Genomic DNA, 20,337 nt, shown 5'->3' with positions numbered 1-20,337 from the left:
TTAGTACTACGATTTAAGGCATTCCTCCTCACTTGTAAGTGAGAGGTCTTAAATTCAATTTTCGCAAAGGCGAATTTGAATCACATTATTAATGTGCTAGCTCATTGTGAGGTTAAGTCTACCCTCTCACCTTCAAGATAGATTATATCCTTTGTTAAAATAAAAAATAATAAAAAAAGACTAAACCCACTTTTATTAAATTAATTTTGGATTCTAAAATTGCATTTTTTGTAAAAAAGTACACCAAATGTTTTTTTGGGATCCACTTGGTTTTACTAAAAGTTGATATAAAAAACATTTTAACCAAAATTACTTTCAATCATTTTAAAAACACTTTCAAACAAATCCTTAATAGTACACAAATAATTTTAAATTTAACTAATACTTACATGTATTTAATATATTTGTCCTCACCACCAATTTTTGCCGCACATCGTGATCGTGAATATATTCTTAGGAAAACTAATGAAAATGATTTGAAAACTTTGAGTTTCAACGATAAAGACAAAATAAAGGTTAAAGTGAATAATAGCAGGTTTGATTTTTTAGTGTAAAAATATAATTTTTCATTAAAGTAAATAGTATCGTGGACTTTTCGTTAAAACTCTCTATATTCTTTGGTTTGGAGGGAAAAGCAATTGATGCTCAACCTCTTTTCTTTCTTTATTCCTTAAAAAAAAAAAAGAAATTGACAATCACGCCTTTCGCTCTCAACCTCTCTCCCTCCCTCCTATATAAAATGCCTCCTTCCGCACCAAAATTCCTCTTCTGTCCCACGGATTCTTCCCCACCGTCAAAGTCCAACCGCCGTGTTTCCCGCCAAATTTCTTGTCGAACTATGCCTCCGTCCTCCGACCCCGCCGTCCCCACCGTCACACCGGTCACCATATCCTACTCCGAGCTCCAAGTAACTCTCTCCTCCCCCCTCTAAGTTCTGTTTGTGGTTGCCGAGAAAATTGAGCATGAGAGTTTGGTTTAATTGGCTTTAATTTATTTTCTGTTTGGGTGGTCAGAAACTCAAGAGAATTCGTTGAAAGTTGAGCAAAATTTTATTTCAGTTGACTTTTTGGTTGTTATTCTCTTCATTTTCTCAGCAACCAAACAGAATATAATTGTTTTATTCATAGTTTTGTTTTAACTCGTCGATCATGTCGAGGATTCAATTTTTCTAGTTTTGCGTTTTTTGATTTTGGATTGATTGATACAGGACAAGGACAAAGACTTGTCAGTGAAGATTGAAGAAGGATTTGGACCAAATGGGTTGGGAATTCTATCAATCACTCGTGTATGATTCCGTTACGCGTTTTGATAAGTTAAAAATGCTTAATTCTGAATCACCAGTGTTAATTACTGATTCTCTCTTCCATTACCAGTTATGATAAGTTAAAAATGCTTAATTCTGAATCACATCAGTATCGGTATGGTGATATGTTGTAATTTACTTAATTCTGGTATTATACATATTTGTTTGACAATGGAATTTTCGGTTTCGGGTTGAAACTATATGTGCAGGAAGAATTTATTAACGAATCGGTTAAAAATATAAACCAAAGGCTTACATGTGAAACCAAAGGTTACATGAACTTAATGTAATGTTGCTGTACTTTCTCCATCATGTACATTGTAGATTGCGCTGTTTTGGCGACGATATTTTGCTCCATTATTCCATTCATAACTCATAAATTTTGGATGGAGTCATGGAAAAGAAATCTGGAAAGCCTGATATCACTTTATGTTCTTTGTTTTAAATTTTGTTTCTTTGGAAACTCTAAGAACTTAGGATCAATCATTGTCCGTTTGTGTTCTGGTTTTGCAGATACGTTAAAAGGCTCGTTTTATGCAAATCCAATATTGGATACCCCTACAACAGATGAATCTCTAATTCAAAGGTAAAAGTCTATACGGACATCAATCATAATCTGAGTACATGTGGGATCTGTTTTGTCTGAGGTCACACAGTATATGGCTCGACCAGTAATGTTTGGCCAAACTGTTGTTTGTGCTAGTTATGAATAACTATCATACATTTGATACAAGGTTTTTCAGAATTAGCCAGGACAAATCGTCTTTATGCTCGGATATGTTTATCTTTATTTATCCTATCTGAGAACTGACAGATTTTGCGTAAACAGAACATAATACTTTGTGTCTGCTCAGATTTTATTTGTGATCTGTATTGTAGGTATCCCTCATACTGTGGTTCAAATATATGGCCCGATAGTGAATTGCCAGAACTAGAAGTCGGTATGTTTTCCTTCAATTTATGATTGTATTTTTTCATGAGTATGTCATCACTGCATGTAACTTTTGATTTGTAGCCTTCAAAGCTCTTGGAAAGGTGATCCTTGGAGTTGGGCTTATGGTCGCATATCACTGTGACAGATACGGTATGGTCTTTCTTGTTAAGGTTTACACTAAGAGAGCATAGCTATCCTGTTTAGTGTTCTTCCGGTCACATTTTACACTTAAGTTTTCATGACAATTTCCTGCATGATTTTGTTTCTGTCCTGGCCAGAAAACAAGTGTCATTTTAGTGTATTACGAGCACTCATAAGACCTAAGATATAAGCGTTAAGGCCTCATTTAGTCTCAATAAGTTTGGTAAACAAGAAGGTGCTCGTAGAAGCTTTGTAATAGCGTTTACCTCTCAATTCAAGGTTTTGTGTTCAAATCTCCTGTCTAATGGTGACATAAATCCCTTGTAAAGGGGACAAGGAAAACACTTTGGTAGGGAAATGCTCCCCTCTAGCTCCACTCTTGAGAACGTGATAACTTCTTATTGAACAACCTTACAAGTTTGACCACGTGTCACCCGTACTGAATATTCACTAAATGTGATTTAGAATATGCACTCAACTAATATGGTTACAATTTTGTAATTAGATGGACCAGTTTTGACAAAACGCGGCAACTTATTAAAGACAGCCTTACAAGTCTGACTCATGAGTCAATACAGACCGACAAAAGGTCATAAGTTGGGATGGGGCCTAAGTAAGTAATTGGCCCAATCCAATCCAAAAGCCCAAAGTCCAAGAGAGCAAGCGAAAAAACCGCTACCCTCTCGCTCTGAAAATTTCCACTTTCCATTGGAACTTAGCTTATCCTCTCATACAGTCACGGCCAACTCCAAGACCTCCTAGAAAATAGTAAATCTCTTTTTATATTTCTCATTTTTTAAGTTTCAATTATAATTTTCTTTCTCATTTTCTAAATTATATTTTCCATTCTTCTTCATTCAAAACCATCTTCAGATTCCCCCCTGACATAGAGAACTTTAACAATGCTGCTTACGAAACATTTAACGACGGAGAGAGGGAGAGCTTCAAGTTCATACTCCGGTGACGCATGTTGCAAACATCATACATTTTTCAAGCCAAATCTCTCTTCTGTCATCATCGACTTCCTTTCCTGACATGGGTATTTAACTTTCACTACTGATATTCTTACAATAAGTGATCCGATGGAGAAACTCACACCTGAGGGATGCCATTATGGCCGTATCTCAAACCCTTCATTTACGGCCGGATGTTTTAACTACCATGTGATGCGTTTCCAAAAATCTCATCTTTGTTTTTTCACCAATGCAGGTACATTAGCCCCGAATCCTTTGGATACCTGGATCTACTACATATGTATTAAAATTTGCATCGATTTTCTTCTTTTCTTATTCTCTGTATCTCTCAATTTTTCTTCCCCTTTTGTCAACCAACTTGTATGTTTTCTTTCTACATTCGTTTTTTTCTCTCTCGTCCTTCATTATGGAAGACGGTTGCGAGAAGATAACTGATGACTCCTGTATGTTCTCGCCGTAGAAAACACATCATCGCAACCGACCGCCTCTAACTGCTTGGAACAATGCTAGACAATCCCCTCCCATGTGCACTACACCGGCGAACCAAAATTTGCAACCGGAAATGTACATATCACTTGTCATACATCAATATAGTATAAAAATATAATCTTCTTAGCATTTTTGGCTGCTTTCTCCTCAGCTTCCTCTTTCGTGTACGGGTTATATAGTGTGGAGGATGGACGGGATTGGCTACTTTTTTTAGCTGACTTTACGGAGAGTGATTCTCCAAGAAGCAGTTGGATTATAATAAATACTTTAACAGGTTTTCGACACAATTGTGTAAAACCGCTTCTTACAAATAAAAACATTCTCAAACAAGCCCACACTTATGGTATAATAGTATTGATATGCAACCGCAACCGCAACCACAACCACAGTTGAATTCGTTAAGCGCTAAGCAGCATGCCACAAAAACTGTAAACATGATGAATAAAAGTGTTAGAAAACCCCCTTTTATTTTTTAAATTTTACTTCTTTATTTACTTTTTAAATTTTTTTGCGGAAGATAGAGAGTTCGAAACTATTACAATAATTTATAGGAGGGGAAGTTTGTACCTGAGATGCATGGGTAGAAGCCCAACCCTTTCTACAAGTATATTAGACCATATGCAAACAGAAAACAAAATAATATGCATATCCAGAATTTTGTGGTGCGAAAGCGCTTTCAGATTAAACAAACCAATATATATTTTCATGCAAAATTATTTAGTAGACAGGATTTGTTCGTTGCGGTCTGTGCTCCTCCATGTCTAAGTTGGGATCTTAAAATGAGATAAGGCAGAGGTTCCATCTAGGCCTTTGTCATAGAAATGGGTGTCGTAGTCCCTCACAGTAGTCTCCCTGTACTTTGGAGGGTTGTCTTCTGATACCAACTCCTTAATAGGTCCATAGAGATTTGTAAATGGTAGCAAACCTGTGCTAAAGAAGCTGGCAATGGATATCCTTGGACCTTCACGGTTCGCCAATACCCTGTGTTCTACGCTTTTGAATCTATCATTTGATATGAGCTGAAAATCCCAAAAAGAATTGAACATAAAAGACCTAATTATGATAATCGAAGAATTCTAAGACATATTCTAAGAGAACGCTAACATGCGACCAAAGCTTGTCTCGAGTATTAGTCATTAACAAACTAGCTTAGTTTACGATACTATTCTCTTAATTTAATAGTAGTTTTTAGGGAGAAAAAAAAAGGGCAATTGTATACGTGTGCTTACTTGTAAAAGATCTCCAATGTTCACCACTAAAGCCCCAGGCACAGGGGGTACATCTATCCACTTCTTTTGACGATCAACAACTTGCAGACCACCAATATGATCTTGCAGAAGGACCGTAAGGAAGGAATCATCAGCGTGCTTGCTTGTGCCCAAAGTTAACTCTGGCTGTGGACAAGCAGGATAGTAATGGCCTAAAACCTGTAGCCCCTTACTACAATCTATGCTATTCAAGTGGCTTGGCTTTAGCCCAAGGGCCTCCGACAACAACTCGAACAACAATTTCCCCAACTCCATTACTCGCTTTGAATACTCGATCAGTACGTCTCTGCAAGTTGAAAACCAGGAAAGCACATTAAACTTGTCAAAAGTATGGAGTTTAATGATCTAATCCATCAAGGAAGGAATCTGCACCAGGTTAATGTCACCAATTAAACCAGAGAATTGGGTTGTCAAATACCTGCATACTTCTGGCAAGTCTTCTGGCTTAGGAGGATATGGAGCCATGTAACACTTAAAAGTATCCCTCCAATTCGTTGCCAGTGAACTATAAAGATCAAAGTTGCTATTGTAAAACAAAGGTTTAGAGTGATCACGAGTGTAAAACTCTTTCTTGACTCGAGTGTCCTGCTCATAAAACCCACGTACCCCATCCTTTATCGCCTCCAGAACACCTACAGGTATCCCATGATTCACTATTTGAAAGAAGCCCCAAGTCTCTGATGCCTCTCCAACTTTTGCAACAATCTCATTGCGCTTAGTTGGATTACCATGGTCTTCAAGGTCTATTAGCGGAATGCTAAACTGGGTGGCTTCTGAGTCAGTGCTTGTATTGTTGATGGAGTACTGATCGTCCAATTGTGGTGGTTGATGAAAAATTCTAGGAACCTCGGCTATCCCGGCATCAACAAGACCCTTAACGCCTTCCCTTGTCTCATCAAAAGCTTTCACTTCGCTTTTTCGATCGTAATTGTTTGGAACCTCATTGGTGTTGGGAGCTACCATCTTCGCTTGTGACAAATTGGTAAAGCTTGAAGTTTTAGTGGATATGAGGGTAATACTAGGTGTGGTTCAGACAATAATGAGTGGGCAGGAGTTGGAAGAAAAGAACCCAATCAACATTAGAAGAAAAAAAACCCCACACGAAACTATAACAAGGCAAAAAAGACAACTTATGGTGATATGTCAAAGTAGCACAAGGAAATCAAGAATCTCACCAATGAACCCCAGCCAGATCAACATCATAGTTAGCAAAGCAATCCGCAACTTGTGCCATATCTATCTATCTATCTACTTGTAAACCCAGAGTTTTTTTTTTTTTTTTTTTTTTTTTTTTTTGGAGAACCTCGGCGGTACGAGGGAAATTTATTGATAAGAAAAAAGAAAATACACCTAGACAGGGGGGGACATAAACCTAACCCCTCATAGAACAAGAGAAAAGAAATACAAAAAAGGGGGGGACATGCACCTTACCCCTTTTGAGAAAGAAAATACAAAAGAGGGGGGGACATAGACCGTACCCCTCTTGGAAAAGAAAATACAAGGAAAAGACTGGGCGGACATAAGCCCAAACCCCTCAATAAACCTAAAAGGTAATAACCTGCAAGACAAGCTGCAAAACAAAAGGGAATCCAAAAAAGGTTAGGAAAAGAAAGGAGAACACACATCAAGAAGAGGAGACAAACCTGTAGGTTGGCATGCCCAAGAAATCTGAGTGCAGAGGAGGAAGGATCTCTATAGGGGGAGTGGAATGCCAAACAAGGGAAGATGATAGAAGCCCTAAATTGGCTAATTTGTCAGCCACAACATTCCCTTCTCGAAAAATATGAGAGCAACGAAAAACCATGTTCTGCAAATGGAGAGTACAATTGTTCCAGCGTGTCTGGAGAGACCAAGGGGGAGAGAAAGATCCAGAAGCAAAACATGATATTACACTAGAAGAGTCGCTTTCAAGCCATAAATTTAGCCAGCCCCGCGTGTGGGCCAATTCGATAGCAAGGATGACAGCATGGAGCTCCGCATAGAAAGAAGTACGATGACCCAAGCTTAGGGAGAAACCACCAAGAAAATAACCTGCAGAGTCACGAAAAACCCCGCCACATGCCGCAGGACCCGGATTACCTTTAGCAAGGCCATCAGTATTCACTTTAACCCAAGAAAAAGGAGGGGGGAGCCAATGAACAGGGACAATAGAAGGAGCTTTACAGGAGTTAGGCGATATTCCAAGAGAAACTAAAAGTTGCCTATCCAAAATGCCTCGTACATGGCCAGGGGTGAGAGCTCCAACCTGCCTAATCCAGGCCGAGGTGGAGCGGAAGAGACCAGAGTTTTTTTGTTTCATTCTCACGATACAAAATAAATTAGTTTTTCCTTGTTTCTAAATTATTAAGTTTAAGTGTTTTTGTAAGTATAATTTTATCCATGTCTTACATGTGAAAACAAATAATTTTCTTATATAAAGTGAGCATATTTTTTTACGTCGCTCCGGGCCTCAAAAATCTCTAGACCGGCCCTGCCGGAAACACCAAGCTCGAGAAACAGGACGTGAAATAAGAACAAAACAGCAGGAGCCATGTCAAGAGACTGGCTACGTTGTAAGAAATAAATAGTTGTCTTTTTATTTCCTTCTCTACAGTGTTGGAGCTGTGACGGAACCCAACCCATATTCTATGCCCGGAACCGTGCCGTGCCGTAAGGGTAAATGTGATTGTTTCGTCAAGAAATTGAACAAAAGTTGGAACTTGTCATGTCAGGGTCCTCGGACGCCAGAATATCGAACCATGAACAAAAGGCATAAGAGAAAAGCATATTGGGTTTAGTGATTTGTGAGGCCCAAATTTTTTACTGGAGTTTGGTGAAAATTGCCTCTTCACTCTTTGCATAATTAAAGTCATACATAATCTTTCAACTTATTCACTTATTGTCAATTAATTTTGGATAAAATTCTCACAATGTAACACAGTAGTAGAGTATGCTATTCACGTGTCGGGCTTGACAGCCACGTATAAGCTTCGTGGCCATAACAATGGCCTTTGGTATTGGCCTATCGGGCCAAGGTCAGTACCGGATCATTACGAAGGTACTATTGCGAGAGAGACAATTGTCAATGTTGTCAATTACAACTGTGGTGAAATTCAGCAGCAACCCAGATTCGAATCGCAGCTCAGGAGTCTTTTACCTCAAATAACTTCAGCATTTGGTGCAAATAAGTCGGTTCTTGTGGCAATTGATGAACTTAAAAAGCAGCAGCAGAGTTCAGATGCTACTGGTAAGTTTGTCAATGCCATTTGTTTATCGATGATGAAATGAAATCTGTCTTACTCTTCTATTGAGAGGCTTGTACATGGCTGTCAAGTATTTTCTATCAAATTGTTTCCGTTGTAGTGGTGGAGTGGGCAAATGAAGCTCTTCAAGGTTGCATCCTTTTGATAGATTTTGTGTTGTAGTATTTCACATTTTCTGAGTGAGTAACATGTGCTTTACTTGATCCATACCAGCTAACTGGTGTGATGAAAACTGAATATCGCGTTGCTAGAAGATCGTCTTTGCGGAATGATTTTGCTGAAGGTGTGCGGGCAGTTTTGGTGGACAAGGATCAGGTTCGTTAATTATGCTCAAGATTCCTTACTTGAAAATCACTTGCTGACGGAGTTGCTGCAACATAAACCATTACAGCCTATACTAGACCTACAGTTATATAATCATCTTACTTTCCTTGTATCAGAACAGATCGTTATCTTTGATGAAATTGAGGTTTTACCATAAAACCAATTGACAATATGGGAAGTAGTCCAAGATCATATAAGCACATAGCAAGTCTTGTCCCTCGCCAATGTGGGACAACTCTCAACACGACCCCGCACATGTGACGGATTTTCAAGCCTACACGTGTACAACAACTGGGTGACGTGGAGCGCATGTGGCCATTGGGCTTCACATGTCGACAACTTGGCTTTGATACCATGATGAAATTGAGGTTCCACCATAAAACAAATTGGCAATATTGGAAGTAGCCTAAGATCATATAAGCACATAACAAGCTTTGTCCCTCACCAATGTGGGAGAACTCTCAACAATCTTTTGCTTCTGTTTTTTGTCAATGCAGAATCCGAAGTGGAACCCGTCAAAGTAAAAGGGAGGTGAATCAGAGTGAAGTGGAAGCCCTCTTTGAGCCATTGAGCCTGAACTTTGAGGAGTTGAGCATGTGACTGACTGGCATGTGAAAACCAAGCCATTGAAATATATTCACCGTTGTGAAAAATAAGTTAGATGAAACTACATGAGATTTGTGTAAGTTCTATATGAGAGCAAACACTTGGTGATGTGGAATGATAAGGAGATAAGGATTGACACTTGTGGTAGACTTATTAGGAGTTGTATTTCTTTACAATTTCAAGTCAGATACATTTTCGATAAAACTAGAACTCTTCTAGCTGATATAATGCATTAGTGTTTCACGGTGATAAGGCTACTCTTTGATAAGGATCAATTAATGAGAGGGTTCCTTATTAAATTCCATGTATAAAATTGAGGTCCCTGATCTCTCCCCTAACTACACAAGTTTACAGAAAACTCAAGCCCCATTGAGCGAGCTTTCAATTGTGTAGAGTTGCAGGAGAACTTCAGTTCTTAATCTTAGTTTTCAAAGACGATGTCTTCCACAGGTACGTGGTTAAGTTGATAATTGTGAATAAGTTTTTACGTTGCACAATTAACTTACAACTTGGACCCTTGAAATTTATTATAATGGATCGATAGGGTCTGCAGTTTCGTACTAGTTTCTTTCCTCTTCCCCTATACCCGCAAGAAGGTCATTTCATCCTTTGAAAAAATTGTTTATATTGCATATATGGCATCCATTTGGGTGTATTATATGGTTCATTTGACTAATTAATTACGACCTGACTACTAAACTAAACAAAAATAGTTAACCACTTGCTAAGGAATCCAACTGTCTAATAAATACATTAGTTAATTAGCTCCAATAAGATTTATGGTTGTTGCTTACATTATATAAAAAGACAGTCTTAGGTACCTTGTCCTTTCAAAACATTGTTTATATATGGCATGATGGCATCCATTTGGGTGTATCATATGGTTCATTTGACTAGGAAAGCTAGCTAATACAAGTTTATGTTAGACGGAGTCAAGTTTCCTCTTCAAACAGAAATTCTTCAGTTGGTTTACTCAGTCAACAACACTTATCAAGTGGAGCTTCTGTTAAAATCATTTGAATTTTTAAATATTTGTTTTATCAGAATTAGTTATAGTATTTGAATTTCAAAATGTAAGCTTGTAAATAGGGTTTTTGAAACCCTGATGTAATCTGAAAAGTGATTATAAAAAGGTTGCTCCCTACAACGTTGAGGGTATGCAATCACAGTGAAAACCTTGTGTAGTCTTACAGCTTTCCTGCGTGTTTTGTCTTCCCTGCAATCCTAGTTCTTATAGTTTAATCCTAATGCCCGTTTTGCATTAGTTTTTAGCAGTGGAGCCTAAAAATGGTCCATTTGGGTGTATTATATGGTTCGTCTCCATTTGGATATATTATATTAGAGCACCACTTAATAGTTAATACAACGATCAAATAGATTGTTGTTCTAAGTTCATATCTTGTAAATGGTTGAATCATTTATCGCTTATCTTGAATAATTGTTTTTAATTATTCCTTCACGTTTGGGTTTTTTTTCTAATCACTTTTGTTTATTATGTGGTTGATGTCTTGTTACTTCTCAAATGCTTCCAAATTCCAAACTAAAATAATGCATTATTGATGGTTGAATAGCTGTAATCACCTCAAGAAGTCATTGTATATAATCTATTGGATAGTCTTTGTCCTTTCATGCATGTTTGTTTCTTTCTTCCTTTTCTCTCTTTCACTGCACCTTCCCGGCCAGCTGGCAGTATGTCGTTTCTCAAGTTCATATGCGAACGTTATTATATTATAAACTTTTCAATTCTAGCAATGTGAGACAATGAGATAACCAAAAAAAATTCTGCTCAAACGCTAACGTGTATAACATCCATCTTGGTGTATTATATGGTTCATTTGCCTAGTAAGGAAAGGGGCTTCTAATAGAAGTATAATCCTAATGCGCATTTTGCAATAGCTTTAGCAGTGGAGGAGCTTAAAACGATCCGTTGGGGTGTATTATATGGTCCACCCCAATTTGGATGTATTATATCAGAGCACCGCCTAAAAGTCTATTGGGGTATCAATCATAATCTGAGTACATGTGGGATCTGTTTTGTCTGAGGTCACACAGTATATGGCTCAGACCAGTAATGTTTGGCCAAACTGTTGTTTGTGTTAGTTATGAATAACTATCATACATTTGATACAAGCTTTCTTAGAATTAGCCAGGACAAGTCGTCTTTATGCTGGGATATGCTTATCTTTATTTATCCTATTTGAGAACTTACAGAATTTGCGTAAACAGAACATAATACTTTGTGTCTGCTCAGATTTTACTTGTGATCTGTATTGTAGGTATCCATCATACTGTTGTTCAAATATATGGCCCAATAGTGAATTGCCAGAAATAGAAGTCGGTATGTTTTCCTTTAATTTATGATTGTATTTTTTCATGATTATGTCATCACTGCATGTAACTTTTGATTTGTAGCCTTCAAAGCTCTTGGAAAGCTGATCCTTGGAGTTGGGCTTATGGTCGCATATCACTGTGACAGATACGGTATTGTCTTTGTTGTTAAGGTTTACACGAAGAAAGCATAGCTATCCTGTTTAGTGTTTTTCCGGTCGCATTTTACGCTTAAGTTGTCATGACAATTTCCTGCATGATTTTGTTTCTGTCCTGGCCAGAAAACAAGCGTCATATTAGTGTATTACGAGCACTCATGAGACCTAAGATATAGGTTGAGATGACACAACCTATGATCTTGAGAAAGGGTTAAATCAAGATTTCTGAATGTTTTACATGATTTCATCACAAGAACTTTAAACTTATTGTCTCTCGTACATAAGGGATAAAGAATGCTTTGAGCCCGAACGTTGAGGAGTTGAGTGTGTGACGGACTGGCATGTGAAACTAAGTTAAATGAAACTACATGAGGAGAAAGCACTTTCACTTGGACGCTTTTAGTGCTTTTGTATTGCGTTCTATATGGCCAGTTATGAACTAACATTCTGATTGTGGTTATTTGCGTGGACTTGTTGGAGGAATATGAATTATGCCTTCGGTTTCTGAATATCCATAGTGTGATGCACTACTCTCTGATTATCCAATTAAGCCCAAACTTAAAACCATTCGTAAATATACAGAATACTATTAGCCAAAATGGCGTTAAGACCTCCTTTAGTTTCATTAAGTTTGGTAAACAAGAAGGTGCTCGTAGAAGCTTTGTAAAATCGTTTACCTCTCAATTCAAGGTCTTGTGTTCGAATCTCCTATCTAATAGTGACACAAATCCCTTGTAAAGGGGAGAAGGAAAACACTTTGGTAGGGAAGTGCTCCCCTCTAACTCCACTCTTGAGAACGTGGTAACTTCTTAATGAACAACCTACAAGTTTGACCATGTATCACCCGTACTGAATATTCACTAAATGTGATGTAGCATATGCACTCAACTAATATGGTTACAATTTGTAATTAGATGGACCGGTTTTGACAAAACGCAACAACTTCTTATTAAAGACAGTCTTACAAGTCTGATCATGACACTCTTACTTAACATTCATTCGCTAATTCAAAACCTCAAATTTCTAGTTTAGCACGTTCACCTTAGCCAATACCGACCGACAAAAAGTCAAGTTGGGATGGGGCCCAAGTAAGTAATTGGCCCAGTCCAAACCAAAAGCCCAAAGTCCAAGAGAGCAAGTAATTGGCCCAATTTATTCGCTCATCCTCTCTTACTGTCACGGCCAACTCCAAGACCTCCTAGAAAATAGTAAATCTCTCTTTTTATTTCTTATTTTTTTTAGTTTCAATTATATTTTTCTTTCTCATTTTCTAAATTATATTTTCCATTCTTCTTCATTCAAAACCATCTTCAGTTCCCCCTGGCAGAGAGAACTTTAACAATGCTGCTTATGAAACATTTAACGACGGAGAGATGAAGAGCTTCAAGTTGATACTCCGGTGACGCATGTTGCAAACATCATACATTTTTCAAGCCAAATTTCTCTCTTGTCAGTTGTCATCATCGACTTCCTTTCCCGACACGGGTATTTAACTTTCACTACTGATATTCTTACAATAAGTGATCCGATACGAGAGAAACTCACATACGAGGGATGCCACTATGGCAGTATCTCAAACCGTTCATTTACGGCCGGGTATTTTAACTACTATGTGATGCGTTTCCAAACCGTTCATATCTTGTAAATGATTGAATCATTATCACTTATCTTGAATAATTGTTTTTAATTATTCTTTCACATTTGGGTCTTTTTATTAATCACTTTTGTTTATTTTGTGATTGTTGTCATGTTACTTCTCAAATGCTTCCAAATTCTAAACTGAAGTAATGCATTATTGATGGTTGAATAGTTGTAATCACCCCAAGAAGTAATTGTTTATAATCCATTGGATAGTCTTTGTCCTTTCGTGTTCATTTCTTTCTTTCTTTCCTCTCTTTCACTGCACATTCCCGATCGACCGGCAGTAAAGTATGTTGTTTCTCAAGTTCATACGTGAACGTTATTATATTATAAAATTTTCAATTCTAGCAATGTGAGACTATGAGATAACAAAAAAAAATCTGCTCAAACTCCAACGTGTATAACATCCATCTTGGCGGATTATATGGTTCATTTGCCTAGTAAGGAAATGCGCATCTAATAGAAGTATAATCCTAATGCGCATTTTGCAAAAGTTTTAGCATGTAGGAGCTTAAAACGATGTGGGGTGTATTATGTGGTCCACCCCCATTTGGATGTATTATATTAGAGCACCTCCTAATAGTTAATACAACCGTCCAGTGAATCGTGGTTCTACGTTTGAATATTGTAAATGGTTGAATCATTTATCACTCACGTTGAATAATTGTTTTTAGTTGTCGTTTCATATTTGGGTCTTTTCTCCTATCACTTTTATTTATTATGTAGTTGTTGTCATGTTACTTCTTAGATGCTTACACATTTTAACCTAAAATAAAACATTATTGATGGTTGAATACTTGTAATCACCACCAAGAAGTCATTGTTAAATCTATTTGATAGTCTTTGTCCTTTTGTGTTCGTTTCTTTATCTCTCTCTTACTCTTCTCTGCACCATCCCGACCGGCATTTTGTCGTTAGTCCATACGCCAACATTATTATATTATAAACTTTGTTCTTGTTGATTGAAGAAGCTTGACTTGGGTTTATGTATTTCAATATCATTCGTTCGGTACACAATCACAAATACTGCCATTTTTTAGTCGTGATTTGAACCACGGCGGTGCCATAACGGTGGATAACCGTAACAACCCGTTCTGAAAGTAGGTGCAAATTACGATTATGCCCTCGTGTTGGGCTTTGTCATTCCGGCCCAAATCTTTGGGCGTGGGACTCTCAAACCCAAAAATCCGGCCCACAGTTTTTGTTTTTACCTCACCCGTGACAAATCTCTCCCTTCTTCCCCTTGCTCGACACCTGTCACTCACTCTCTCTCTCTAACTCTCAAATTCTCTCATTCTCTCTCTAAACTCCGAGAGCTTAACCCTTGCTCTCACTTTGATTCTCTCACAAACCCAGCCCCAAAATCACATATTTGGAATCCCTGAGACTCAAGGAACTCGAATATATCTTTGCATGCATCATCGGAGCACCATTTCAGTGATCCACCCTTGGAGCCAAGAGTTTCAAGCTTCGAAACTCAAAACCCAGGTGAGATTTCTCGTTTAACCTTTATATTCATGGGTTAAATCCTGTCCGGTGATGATTTGAGGTCCATTTTTGGACTATTTATTCATGCACACTTGTTTTCTTCGAAAACCCAGATTTTCCGGCGAAACCCGACGGCTTGCGAGACAATTGTTTTTAGTTGTCGTTTCACATTTGGGTCCTTTTTTCTATCACTTTTGTTTATTATGCGGTTGTTGTCATGCTACTTCTTAGATGCTTACACATTTCAACCAAAGAAGTATGCTTACACATTTCAACCAAAGAAGTCATTGTTACAATCTATTTGATAATCTTTGTCCTTTTGTGTTTGTTTCTTTCCTCTTTTTCTCTCTCTTACTCTTCTCTGCACCTTCCCGACCGGCATTTTGTCGTTTCTCAAGTCCATACACCAACATTATTAGGGTGCGTTTGTTGCGCCGGACTGTCTCGGGCTGGACTAGCTGCCGGGACTAAGCTGGACTGGCTTAGACTGGACTAAGCTGGACTAATTTAGTGAAGCGTTTGGTGTAATGTCGGACTAAGAAGCAGGATAAGAAAAACAATACTGTTCACCAGATTTGTGTTTGCTTAGACTAGGACTACAAATTTTTGCCATTGTGTAATAGAGTAATGCTACAAATCTCATGATATGAGTTAATTGGAGCATATTTTTGCCATGTATATTATGAATCTTAAAAAAAATTGACAATTGTTTTGTTTCTATTACCTGCTAATAGAATTGGGTTTAATTTGCAAATGTAGCTTGGTTTAAACTCTATCACCCAACAGAAGAAAAATAATAGTGCCCAATACATGCAACTTCAACAAATACAAGTACATAAGAAGATCTCCATAATTTAGAAAATCTTAGTTAACATTAGTTAACATTAGCCAAAATAGATCTCCATAATTTACAAAATGGCTAGTTAACATAAGCCAAAATACTAGTGCAAAGCTAAGTTATAAGCCATAACATAAGATTGTATGATTAATAAAATACATCCATGTTAACATTAATAAAATACATCCATGTTAACATTAGCCAAAATCTTCATCCACTTGCGTTGTCGCTTAAAAGCCTTTGGACGAACACTTTCTTGAGTTCCGGTTTGATTGCCCTGCACACACACACACACACACTGCATACATACACACACACACACACACACACACACACACGGCATACACACACACACACACACACACACACACATTGCATACATACACACACACACACACATTGCATACATACACACACACACACACGACATACATACATACATACACACACACACTGCATACACACTCACACACATACTCACACGGACATACACACTCTCACACACGGACATACACTCACACACACCATGCATACATACATACATACATACACACACACATTGCATACATACACACACACACTGCATACATACACACACACACACACACGGCATACATACACACACACACACTGGTCAGATGCACACACTGCACTCACACGGACATACACACTCTCACACACTGACATACACTCACACACACCCTGCATACATACATACACTGCATACATAATCAAATTGTACTACTTAAGTTGGTTCAAACTTACACACAATACACACACACACTACACACACACACTACACAAACACACACAATACACACACACACACACGACCACAATACACAAACACACACACACACACAATACACACACACACTACACAAACACACACACACACACGGCCACAATACACAAACACACACACACACACAATACACACACACACTACACAAACACACACACACAATACACACACACACACACACACACACACACACACACACACACACACACACACACACACACACACACACACACACACACGGACACAATACACAAACACACACACCCACACACACACACTACACAAACACACACACACACACATATTACACTTACACACACACATATTATACACACACACACACACACACACACACATATTACACTTACACACACAAAGATTACACACACACACACAGATTACACACAGAGAGAGGAGAGATTACATACATACACACACACACACAAAGATTACACACACACACACAGATTACACACAGAGAGAGAGATATTACATACACACAGATTACACACACACACACACACACACACACAGATTACACACACACACACAGATTACACAGAGAGAGAGAGATTACATACACACAGATTACACACACACACACACACATAGTATACACACACAGATTACATACACACACATATTACACTTACACACACACAGATTACACACACACACACACACATACAGATGCACACACACAGATTACACACCCAAATTTTTACTTGGATGCTCTACCAGGCCAAATCAGTCTTTCAATCTCAGCCGTTTAAGAAAATGCATTGGTTCCCAGATTGGACCACATCATCTACCAATCTTCTTCCCCACAAAAACAAAAATAACTCAAATAAAGAAAAAAACCCATTTAACAGAAAACCAGCGGCGGCGCCTGGGGTGCTTACGACGGCCGCCAGCAAAGTAGTGAATGTTGCAGCAAATAAGGTACTAGATGATACGCAGCCTGAACAATCCTGGGTAGATCCCTTGCCTGTAATTAATTGAAATCCAAAATGATACATAAAATTCAATATACTATACTGTATATGTAAATAATATTTGAACGTAAAATCTTCAAGGTACATAAAATAATAACATGCAAGACTGTCAATTAGAACTTTCATATAGAAACCTTGAAGGCACATCCTTCTTCGAGATAACAAGGAAGGGAGGGGAACGCGTCAAGATACTTACAACATTAGTCTGGACAATTCCAGGTGAAACGCACACTACACTAATGCCAGATTCAGCAGGCAGCCGCTTATGTAGGACACTACTAAACATAATCTGCAATCCATATACGACTAGGTTAGAGTAGTCTTGTTTTAGCGTCGAAAATTATATACATACCACCGCAGTTAATTGACATTTAATTATGTGCAAGTGTCCAGCCTTGGGTAATAGATGACCAGCTTTTACAAACTAATAGAAAAGAGAGATCAAAGCAGAAGTTGAAACCATAAAAATTAAAAAAATTAAAAAAAAATTAAAAAAAAAACACAAGCAGATTATAGCACCCAATCATCAAGCACTTGATCAATGTACAGGTCCAAGTAACTAAAAAGATCTAAATAAAGACAGAGGCACCTGTATTTCAAATATATATATATATATATATCGCACAAAGTAGTTAAACTTTACAGATCAAGAGGACCTGAATTCATTTCCACAAAGATGGATAGGAAGAAAAGCTTGTAGCTCTTACAAGCTTGTTCCAGCTAAAATATGGAAACCATCAAACAATAAAGACTTTCAAGACCACCTGTGCCAACTTGCTGCTTGAGTAACCCACTAAGCTTGTATATTTTCTTTTCCTGGAAACAACGTTCATGTCTTCTGTGTCAACAAAGCCAACATAATGCATCTATATAAAGAAAGAACGAGCATTCTCAGATTAACATAACAATAAAACAAGAATATCAAACTGTGAAATACATTTATAGTGCCAATCTAAAAACCTAAGGATGTATCTACAACTAGTTAGCATATATGCCAACTAGTTTTTCTTTCCATGTGTGTGTACGTAGGTGTGCGAATGTTATATATATCATATATACCCAGAAAAGCAAAAGTAGAAGAGTGTAAAATTGTATGCATGATGACCATGGAACTTACAACGGAATTCAAATTAACAATTCGACTCGGAGATCCTCTAATAAGGGAAGGCAATAGCAAGACGGATAGCAACGCTGGAGCCAGATGATTCACTTGCAAGTGTTCTTCGTAACCATCTTTAGAAAACTTTTGCGGCTCTGAACACACCAATGACAGTGTAGTCCAGCAAATGACCGATCAGATTCTGAAGGGATGAACATTTGAAATCAGGTAAAAATGTCAACAAAGCGATCAACCTCCAATTGAAAATATCCCAGCATTGTTGATAAGAACATGGAGAGGTCCTAAACGAGCATTCCATGCTTCGGCAAATCTCACAACAGAATCCAATGAAAGCAGATCAAGTTCCATTACCTATTAAAGTTAAACAATAGTATTGTTTGTATATAATTAATGAAATGTAGATATTAGCGTTGGCCCTGTTAATAAGTTACCTCAATATTGAGAGGAAGCCCCATTCCAGACCATTCATTTTGCCACTTCTGGATCAACTCATTAGCTGCTTTCGTATTCCTCACCGCCATTACAACATGCGCGCCTGATTCCGCCAGCTGCCTGTTCAGTTTTCATGTTTAAGCAAAACTAATTCAAAATTCACAATTGAAACTGAGAAATGGGCACCAGGTTATCAAAATTCTCAGTAACCAAACAGTGGGACCCCTAAGTCTTAATGCAATCTTGCAAATTGAGTTGATTTATTTATACTAAACAAACAAGCTAACAAGAAAACTGAAATCGTCAATGTTTGGAGATTTGAAGGAAGGAGAAGGAGGAGACCTGGCGATTTCGCGGCCGATGCCGCTGGTGGATCCAGTGACAATGCAAGTGAGATCGTTGATGGGAGGCAAAGGCATGGGGTTGGGCACCAACGAGAAGCTTTCGTCGATGAGGGTGAGGAGAACGACGACGAGGAAGCAGGGCAAGATCGACGACGAGCGACGAGCAGGACGAGGGACGTTGGGGATCCTCGCAGAGATGAGGACGAGCAGGACGTTGGGGATCCTCGCGGTTTTCTCTCCGTGCTTACGAGTCCGCCCAAAATTGGGGTTCTTCGTTAAGAACTTGTAAGGAGGCGTGTAATCCGAGCGAGTCCCACCTAAGCCCATTAAAGCTAATCCGGTTGCACACCAAACACAGGACTATAGTCTAGTCCAGTCCAAGCCTTGCTAATCCTGTCAAACAAACGTGCCCTTATATTATAAACTATGTTCTTGTTGATTGAAGGAGCTTGACTTGGGTTTAGCCTTTTAGGTATTTCAGTATCATCCGTTCGACAATCAGATATAGTTAATCCACACCAATGCTTTTGTTTCTGTTGGGTTTTTGAGTTTAAACTTTATCCGGAATCATTTGGTGGGTGTTTGGAACTTTGGAATCAGATTTTCAATTGGTTTTGTGAAGTCCTAACTTTTAATTTCATTTGGTCTGAGGAATTCTTCATTTAGATTTGGTGACCAACAATCGACCCAGCACCAATTTTAGATCAAGATTCGAGCATGCCTTAAAAGTGTAAGTCATTTTCCATTCTATTTTGTTGATTTTGTCATCTGTATTGTTTGGAAAATTTGAGAAAGCTTGCATTCAAGTTTGTCTCTGCACCTTCTGGCCAACATTATGTTGTTTCTCAAGTCCATACGCCAACATTATTATGTTATAAACTTTGTTCTTGTTGACTGAAGGAGCTTG

At 38.1% G+C, this 20,337-nt stretch overlaps 4 protein-coding genes across 8 annotated transcripts in view; 2 read left to right on the top strand and 2 right to left on the bottom strand.

Moving 5' to 3' along the window:
- LOC103419296 (disease resistance protein RUN1-like) overlaps positions 1–20,337 on the top strand; it is a 66,786-nt gene that overhangs the window by 14,548 nt on the left and 31,901 nt on the right. The window lies entirely within an intron of this gene.
- LOC139188740 (uncharacterized) lies at positions 677–3,991 on the top strand. 4 transcript variants are annotated; one of them, XR_011571987.1, is made up of 7 exons: positions 677–907; positions 1,208–1,285; positions 1,817–1,889; positions 2,183–2,244; positions 2,319–2,387; positions 2,884–3,146; positions 3,252–3,991. XR_011571987.1 is itself a non-coding variant. In XM_070806435.1 (6 exons), the coding sequence occupies exons 1-3, from the start codon at positions 740–742 to the stop codon at positions 1,591–1,593; spliced, it is 327 nt and encodes a 108-aa protein (XP_070662536.1). In that variant the 5' UTR covers positions 678–739; the 3' UTR covers positions 1,594–1,889; positions 2,183–2,244; positions 2,319–3,146; positions 3,252–3,991. The 4 variants fall into 4 exon arrangements, 2 of the variants coding, with proteins under 2 accessions (XP_070662536.1, XP_070662539.1); XR_011571985.1 differs by having other exon boundaries at positions 2,319–3,146; positions 3,252–3,417; positions 3,588–3,991; XM_070806435.1 differs by having other exon boundaries at positions 678–907; positions 1,513–1,889; positions 2,319–3,146.
- On the bottom strand, positions 4,465–6,185 carry LOC114819194 (1-aminocyclopropane-1-carboxylate oxidase homolog 1-like). The gene is made up of 3 exons (XM_070806370.1): positions 5,528–6,185; positions 5,071–5,395; positions 4,465–4,860 (listed from the first exon to the last, which is right to left on the bottom strand). The coding sequence occupies exons 1-3, from the start codon at positions 6,070–6,072 to the stop codon at positions 4,603–4,605; spliced, it is 1,128 nt and encodes a 375-aa protein (XP_070662471.1). The 5' UTR covers positions 6,073–6,185; the 3' UTR covers positions 4,465–4,602.
- On the bottom strand, positions 17,105–19,837 carry LOC103407243 (dehydrogenase/reductase SDR family member FEY-like). 2 transcript variants are annotated; one of them, XM_070806373.1, is made up of 7 exons: positions 19,429–19,837; positions 19,086–19,206; positions 18,888–19,005; positions 18,652–18,788; positions 18,299–18,400; positions 17,669–17,823; positions 17,105–17,527 (listed from the first exon to the last, which is right to left on the bottom strand). In XM_070806373.1, the coding sequence occupies exons 1-7, from the start codon at positions 19,755–19,757 to the stop codon at positions 17,485–17,487; spliced, it is 1,005 nt and encodes a 334-aa protein (XP_070662474.1). In that variant the 5' UTR covers positions 19,758–19,837; the 3' UTR covers positions 17,105–17,484. The 2 variants fall into 2 exon arrangements, with proteins under 2 accessions (XP_070662474.1, XP_028965843.1); XM_029110010.2 differs by having other exon boundaries at positions 17,109–17,527; positions 17,731–17,823.

This window comes from Malus domestica, chromosome 02, assembly GCF_042453785.1.
Source record: "Malus domestica chromosome 02, GDT2T_hap1".
Taxonomy (NCBI): domain Eukaryota; kingdom Viridiplantae; phylum Streptophyta; class Magnoliopsida; order Rosales; family Rosaceae; genus Malus; species Malus domestica.
Note: the sequence above shows the minus strand (reverse complement) of the source record. Positions and strands in the feature narration are given on the sequence as shown.